This window comes from Schistocerca americana, chromosome 2 (assembly GCF_021461395.2).
Source record: "Schistocerca americana isolate TAMUIC-IGC-003095 chromosome 2, iqSchAmer2.1, whole genome shotgun sequence".
Classification (NCBI taxonomy): domain Eukaryota; kingdom Metazoa; phylum Arthropoda; class Insecta; order Orthoptera; family Acrididae; genus Schistocerca; species Schistocerca americana.
Window position 1 is genome coordinate 774,491,043 of NC_060120.1, and position 8,486 is coordinate 774,499,528.

Sequence of the window (8,486 nt, forward strand, 5' to 3'; positions counted from 1 at the left end):
TTTCTCAAAATTTGGGGCTTTATTGTGAAAAACTTACAAAAAAATTACAATTCATAGTATGGCCCATCACTGGCCACTATATTCTCCCATCTTTCGGATAATATATGAATCCCGTGGCGGAAGAACTGGACGTCTTTTGTGGGGATCCATGAATCGATTCAACTTTGCACTTGTTCGTACGATCGGAAATGCTGGTCAGCCAGACCGTATGCCACTGATAAAAAAAGGTGGTAGTCAGAGAGAGCAATGTATGGAGAATACGGTGGGAGGAATAGGACTTCTCATTTCAACATTTCCATGTATATTTTGATGGGTTTTACAACATGGAGTCGAGCACTGACCTGCTGCAAAATTAACTTTATGTGTCTCTCACTGTATTGTGGCCATTTGTGTTTCAGTGCTGGGCTCGAATGCGCTCAATTGCTTTCGATAATGATGTCCTGCGACTGTCTTTGTCTGTTTCAGCAGCTATAAAAACGTTCTGTCTTCCACTACCATGTTGGTCTTTGACATTAAAATCACCATTTTAAGGTGTTGAAAACATTCTCTGCACATTATTTCACTGATAGTTCCCTCACCATTGGTCTTACCCAGCATTTTAAGAGCCACAGCCACAGATATCTTAATGTTAAACCAGAAAATTAAAACTTCCCGCAAGTTGTGAGAAATGGGTACGAAAGTTGGCATACTTAATCGAGAGAAACCTTATGATACAATTATAAATCGACTAATATTTTTATGGCATTATGTTTACAGACGCTTAAGCTTACTTTATTACACCTACGACCAACCACTCGAACCCCACTTGCCGTTACTGCCGTCTATTGCAAAATGGTGGAAGCAAAGTTGTAGACCTAATACTTTTGCATTTATCTTCTACAGCATTCTTATTTTGAACAAATGTAGGATACAGCACAATGTAGGATACAGCACATTCTTCCAAAAGGAAAAAGAAAACGGAAAAATCAGTTTCATGGGTTAAGCTGAAAATTCTCTTTCTTACAATTTAAAAATACAAAATAATAATGATATGATTTTTATCTCATTTATCTTACTGGCTAAATCCCTATTGTCCACAGAGCCTCTTCCATATTTGCCAGTAGGTGCTTTAACCCCACTACAATTTGGCTTTGTTTTGATCCTAACAAGCACTGGAAGACACACGCTCCAAACGTATCTTTTCCCCAATGACTGTGCAGTGTGTGCTGACACTAATTACTGTGACATACGAAATACAAAGTATTTTCTAAATTTGTGAAAAGCACCAATTTTTACTGATCTATGCAATACCTAAAGTGAAGTTAATTCCAGACAGAGGTAGGAAGGAAGCTACTCCACTTACTTCAAATAAAAAGTACAACAAATTACGTTTCACATTATTCAAATATATCAAACATTATTTACTAAAAACTAAACCAAACAGTTGAGCACTGTGTGTTTCTCTACACCAACAACGCATTTCTACACAGTTTCAATCATTAACTGTAAAGATGAAGTTTTGTTCTTACATTTACTTTGGGCCTGTTAGTCCATACTATAATTAAAGAAATTTTCAGTCAGTATATGTTAAATTAAGTGGTTCTGCATCAGTAATTACTGAGCTGCTAGAAATGACCTATAGCTAAGAGGTGCTTGTTACATTTTATTTTCAGTGCTCTCACAAAGTAATGCCCGATGAGGGGCATGCATGCAGGTTGCCGGCCGTCTCACTTGCGGCGCTCTTCATCCAGTTTCCTTAGGGCAGTGTCAAGGTCAGATACACGTTCAGAATCACGCTCACGTAATCCCATTGTTCCAACAGCAGCAGTCATGGAAGGAATTTCACGGGCTGGTGATGCAGGTGCTACTTCCACCATTTGGTTTTCCAGCTCAGAGCACCGTTGTTTGTATTGAAGAACCTAATGGGAGATGGAATCAAAACTTAAAAAGTATTAAAATATATCTATAGATACAAGACTGTGTGATGAATGATGGAATACACCAATTTTTTTTCTCTGGATTAACATTATGAATGTACTTCTGATCGATTTAAAGATTGTCTTTTTATTTGCAAATTAATGGGGAATATGCATTGCTTTTTAGAACATATTTTGAAACTGGAACATAGAAATTATTGCAGGATTCAACAGAGTTTATATTATTGTTGATTTCAAACTGCATATAAGAAAAAGGAAGAAATCACTAGAAGAAATCTGACACTGAAACCACCCTGAATGATGTTTCATTAAGTGAGTGCTATTCCTGCAACTAAATCAAAACTAATGTGATAAAAAGTTATAATCAAAATTCTAAATAAATCCAACCTAAGCAGAACATTCTATCACTCCACTGAAATAAAGATGATATTTCAATAGCTGAAACAACCAACTTACTTCAAAACAAATACAGTTTATAATCATATATAATTTCTGCCTCCTTTCCATAGTTTGGTTAAAGAAATAATAAAGTTGAGAAAACATATCATACAAATTTCATTTCATGACAATAACATTTAACAAATTACAAGGCAATGACTGGTTGTTTTAGTTTTATTCCAATTTCAGAGAACAGAAAGAATTGTGAAAATAGTTCCTATCACACATAGTTCTAAAATATTCTACAGAATTTTTTCCTTTTTAAAAATTTCTATGGGGTTCCATTTAACCAGACATGAACTTGAACATAGTTGATACTGCCACCAATCATTGAGGTAAATATAAGAACGGTAGATTTAGTACTAATATCAGGCATTGATAATCATATTTGTATGTGTTCAACCCCCTCTCTTTCCTTTTGAGCTTCAATACTATGTTTATGTATACAACAGGTGTCTCAACAGTACTTTTTTTTCTCTCTTCTTATAAATAGTAAGGTGCATTCACATAAGCTTTGGCAGAAATTGTGCTATGTATCTCAGAGTATACTGAACACCCCCCCCCCCCCCCCCCCACACACACACACACTAATTTATGTAGGCTCATATTCTTTCTTGGGACTGAAGGACAAATCCTAGCATTCGCCTGAAGCAGTTTAGGTAAACAATGGAAAACCTAACTCTAAATAGTTAGAAGGGGTTAGAACTGCATTTCTCCCAAGTTCTCCAGTGTCTTAACTATTGCATCACCTTTTTCTGTCTTTCAGCATGAAACTGGTTCTACGGGAAACAGTGATGGGTATATACTAAGGCAAGTATACTGGCATAGTGGCAATAGGAAGTGTAACACATTACATGACAGCTAATGCCATTATGCTGCTTCTGTCTGTTGCTGTATTTTAGATTGGGGACTTCTGACTTAGTAATGATTTTCATGTTAGCGCATATTTTGTGTAGTATGTTTACTATTGAAGCACATATTATCTGTATCCTAAAAAAAAAAAGCCAAATAATAAACAAACAAATGAATGTGACTGTTGCGTATACATCAACTCTTCAGAAAGACTGCTAACAGCAGATAATGAACTCCCACAATAAGTTTGCCTTTGCACTGCCAGCTGCCAGAAGAGAGCAGCTGAAATATGCAGTTTGTGAGCAAAGCAGTATGAGAAACAAATTGCAAAATGTCAATGGTGTGCTATATTCTCTGCGTGGAACTCACCATACACTTGCTTTTATTTGAGCAAACCAGTGCTTTACAAGAATAACTAGTTGTGCATCACTCCCACCCCATTTTTTGACAACAGTGCACAATGCAAGCACAACATTATACATCAAGCACTTATTATAGTGCAGACACTTTACGGTGTCAACTAACCACACATAAACAAATGAGGGTTGGTAACAACATCCAGGAGTTGTACTTATGCAAAAGCAGAACTGACACATCATGATAGCGATCACTAAGCCTTTTTTGTGTTGTGGGAGTCGTATGAAAACACACACATGGACCAGGTTTAAACTCTACACTAATTTCAAAACAAGAAGCAACATAAAGCAAATTGGAATGCACAAACAATTTGGCAATTGCTACCACACAATTGTTTTCTGAGGCTAGCTGTGTTTAAAGGAGGTAGCTTACACAGGCACAGCTCACAATAGCTCCCACCCTCCACCCCCCCCCCCCAGCCTAAAACTGCAACATTAATCTCCCCACCCTTTACAGTCACTGAGTCTGTACAGTTATGCACCTCACACTTCAGAGCAAGACATTAGCAATTCATCTTTATCAGCACTTTCTGAGAAAACACCATTCTGTAATTGGTTCCATAATAAATTTCATAAAAGAAGGCACCATCAAGGTACATTTCTGGCTATGGAAATCCAACAAAGAACATAATTTCTGGAGTTCTGTCCTTTTTTTAAGATTTATGCATTGCACAGTACCAAAAATAAACAAACATCTACATATTACAATATCAAATGATTTACAGACACTGGAAAAAAACTAATTTTAACTGTACTACAAAATCCATCACAAGCTCTGTTAACTTGCATACAAATTTGTCATCCTTGCTAATTGCAAATGGTGAATGACTGGTTTATTCTCTATTTATATTCCAAAACTGTGTCCTCAAATGGTCCATTATTACTACATGTACAACACAACTTGCCCCTTAACGTTGGGCTGTGGCAGGACGTTTAAAGGATTGTGCCGATTTTTCCATTTCCAACTTCCCATGAAAGAAGTGCCAAGTTACTCTGCATGAGCAGGAGCTGTTTTTTTTATTACAATACTCACTGGTTAGTTCTTGTCAACAGTAATTTGTTACATGAATACATTTGAATTTCACAATTTAAAGAAATTTTTCCTATTCGTAAGCTATATTTTCATTCATTCATTGTGTTTTGTAGATTCCATCAAGAAGGAGAATCTTCTGGAACATCTATGAGAAAATTATCCACAAGTTTGACTTAGAAATAATTCTGCATTAATATTCATTGTGGTGTCCTTACATCATGGAGAAAGGATCTTTCAAAAAGCTGTCCACCCATGTCCAGGCTAAGCTTGCAAACCATTTCTAACAAATCCACTGTCGCATTCAAACACAATCTTCCTTCATTCTTTTTAAGGAAATGGACAGCAAAACATTCCAAATTATATATCATCCTTACAACCCTTACCACAGACACTTAAATGTTGATGTAAGTTAAGTTAGAACTGTGACATGTGTGCATAACTGATTCTGCAGCTGCGGTCCCTAACACACACTTGTGTGTGGCATTTGACTCAAATTCTTGAGGGTTGATGAAATTTTTGCTGCCAGTGTTTGACCAGCAAGGAGATGATATGTGATAGCTTAAACTTCCTGGTCACCAGTCTTTGCACCAATGTCCTGGATAATATTGCAAACATCTCTGCATTATCTCATGAAGTGACAGCACGTGACACTATAAAAGGTGATATGTCCATTGAATTAAGATGTTAAGCCTGGTGGCCCCATTGGTGCTATTGAAGAGGGGTATGCTGTATGCCAGCAACTGCTTCTAACCTCTCCCTTCTCTCATCAACATCATACAACAAAAATATAGCACTGCACTAACATGCATACATTACACTCACCTAACTCTACAAATACACACACTATACAGTACTCACATATTTGCAAGGAAAAGGGCCAGTCCGTGCGGAGAAAGAACAATCGTTCCAAAAGGCGACTGAACCCACTCTACGGGAAACCCCAACAAATTTACATTTTACATGTGAGTATCATACATTAAACAATGAGAAGATGAGCAGGAAGACTTGCGTTCACTTCCTATAGAACTTCAATATCACTCACATCATTATCGTTCTAAAAAAAAAATCCAAATAAAGGCATCAATGAGGTGATTTTAATAAATGACTCAGTAATTGTAAACATTTAAACAAATTAATCTTTCAGTACAGGGACAAATTTAGGTATACAACTTTTCTACCACACCCAGCGTATAGATCTAACCACACAAAAGAGGATCTATAATTAAAAATTAATGTACATATAACTGTAAACCACATGACGATGGCAGCTCATTGCCAAAAGTGTCATATTAAAAATTGTTAGTAACAAGTGACAAACAGAAAAATTGTTTCAGGAATTTTGTAACCTCAACAAATTCCATACAACATGGATAAATTTAAACTAAACATAATTCACTGTTGCACATGATACAAGAATACTGAATTAACATTATTTTCACTACGCAAAACTGATGCATTTTCTATTTTTGATAAGAATTTTTTTGAGCAGAACTTTCATGTTTTATATTTGGCATGTTTATTGAGCTTTGTGTATATTACATTGCATTCATCATGTTTTTTCCTTTGATTTTTGAAAAAACAGTGTACAGCCAAGCCCCTCCCTATTTCTATTCAGTTTCATAGTGAGCAAGTGAACTTCTACTTCCATTGTGGATTGTGGGCTTTCTTTTCCAAAGAGGGTTTGTATTTAACACACCGTGAACCAGGAAATGCTTTGACACTCATTCTAGAACAGCAGCCCAACACAGCAATAAAAAAAAGACTGCATTAGACTTGTTGCTACAGTCTTTTCTTCTCATGTTGGCAGATGCTGAACACAAAACACTAGCCACTCTGTCTTAACTGACTTCTACCAACAGGGGAATTCGCGAGATGAACACACAAAAAAAACTCAGAGATATGTATATAAGACATATTCAACATTATTATCTATATTGGTAATGTAGCATAACCAACAGAATGTAGAAGTATATGCAAAATGTCTTGTTGGATCAAAAATATCTTACTCTACAAAGGAAGAAACAAGTTACAATTTCGATCTGTACTACAGCCACAAGGGTAACACCAGTGTTTGTCAAAACACAAACATTACAGCTTTCTTTCACATGAACATATTTCTATCACCTTTGCCTGAAGGCGGCTGACAAGTGCTGCCTGGTGCTGCTGTGCTTGCCTGTATGTCTCAAGGCGTCTTTTGTAGCTTGCCGATTCTTCTTCCAGCCTCCTCCGCAGATCCTCATTTTGACGCAAGAGTGCCTCTGGCTCCATTCTCCCTGCAGTCACCAAACTCGCCTGTTAAAGATAACACAGATTAACGCAGGTATTTTCTGGAGTAATTGTACATTGTGTCATAATACATAGGTGGTGAGCTGTGAACCAGTTATCTTTATGTCACAATGTTACAGGTGCTACACAACAAGTTCTCTACTGGGCAACAAATCATTAAGGGAACTTTGGTATTCAGTGCAAATTTGACAGCCTTGACATCGGATGTGATTTCGCACTGCAGATCTCCAAATTCTTCTGGTAACATACGACTTATTACTGGTGGATAAATATTGCATTGTATATCTTCAGCAATTGTGAAATAACTGAATAAACAACAGTTTACTATAAAACTGATATCGCGTACATACTAGATTTCACATTCCTATACCTTATGTTGTCGAGACATCTTTTACTTACCGCTGTATAATGAGTTGTTATTAATTGTTATCTGCGTATGTTGATCTCGCAGAGAAACAAATACAAACACTTATTCATAAATGTATTACAGTTGTTTATGTTTACAAATTTGAAAGACGAGGGTATTGATTGAATGCAAAGATATAATATCGGAGAACAGTAGGGCCAACAGCTTCAAAAAAATTGATCGAGTAACAATATTTAAGGTCGACATACACTTGACGGAACGGAAAGGGACAGAACTGAAAAATGAAACACTCAACAGTGCACTGCAAATGGCAGCAGTAGAATTGTAAAACTACCGTAGGCTACAGTAGATTATCATAAGTCGTCGTATACTACATTTGTTTTCCTAGTAGCTTAGGTCAGTTAGGAACGTAACCGCGTTACCTGTGTGTTAGGTGTGTTGCATACCTATCGCTCGTTACTTCATTTCGATCTTTTTGTTTGGATATGTGATTAGCCTCTTATTAGACTCCCGTAGAAATCGGCAACCGTGAACCGTTTAGAAACTGAGTTAGGATATATAAACCGCTGCACAACTTAAGAGACATTTTTGTTCCACATAGTTATCCTCCTATCTGTTATTCAAAAGTAAACAGCATTTATAGCAAAATTGAAATTGTCAACATTTCATTCGAAAAATGTTGATCAGTAACGTAAAAATGAAAAAAATGCAGATTTATCATATGGCGGTATTTGCTCGAAAGAAAGGTAAAATAAAATAAAACATATCAAACATCGCTTCAATACTTCGTCGAGCTTATACAAGACATGTTCCTGTTATTCATGAACAACTTTTGCACTAATCTATGGTAACAGGGAGCTCTTGTCTTTGATTTAAATGAAAAACATTGTACTGAACACAAAATAACAGCAATATTTATACAGATTCTTTTAAATTTGCGGATGTAAAGTGTTCTTGCATTAAAAGTAACCGTTCTGGTTACATGAAAGCACAGATGTTACGCGATCAACTATTTTTATTACTTAAATATTGCAACCGATACTTTGTGAGGATATAAAATACTCACTGGACTAACACTGAACATTATGCAATTCTGATTTTATGCAACACAAATAAACAAACAAAAAAACAAAGGGTAGTCGTCAGCTCCCAGTTTCTCTCTCTCACATTCATTTATG

The 8,486-nt window shown here is 36.3% G+C and overlaps 1 protein-coding gene across 1 annotated transcript in view; it reads right to left on the reverse strand.

The window, feature by feature from the left end:
* The window catches only part of LOC124595467 (rootletin), a 252,703-nt gene extending 245,241 nt beyond the window's left edge, over nucleotides 1–7,462 (reverse strand). The window contains exons 1-3 of the mRNA XM_047134220.1: nucleotides 7,341–7,462; nucleotides 6,780–6,947; nucleotides 1,711–1,898 (exon numbers count right to left, since the gene is read on the reverse strand). Of these exons, the coding sequence (XP_046990176.1) occupies nucleotides 1,711–1,898; nucleotides 6,780–6,923 (332 nt within the window). The 5' untranslated portion in view covers nucleotides 6,924–6,947; nucleotides 7,341–7,462. The remainder of the gene's footprint in view (nucleotides 1–1,710; nucleotides 1,899–6,779; nucleotides 6,948–7,340) is intronic.
* Between the last annotated feature and the right edge of the window lie 1,024 nt (nucleotides 7,463–8,486).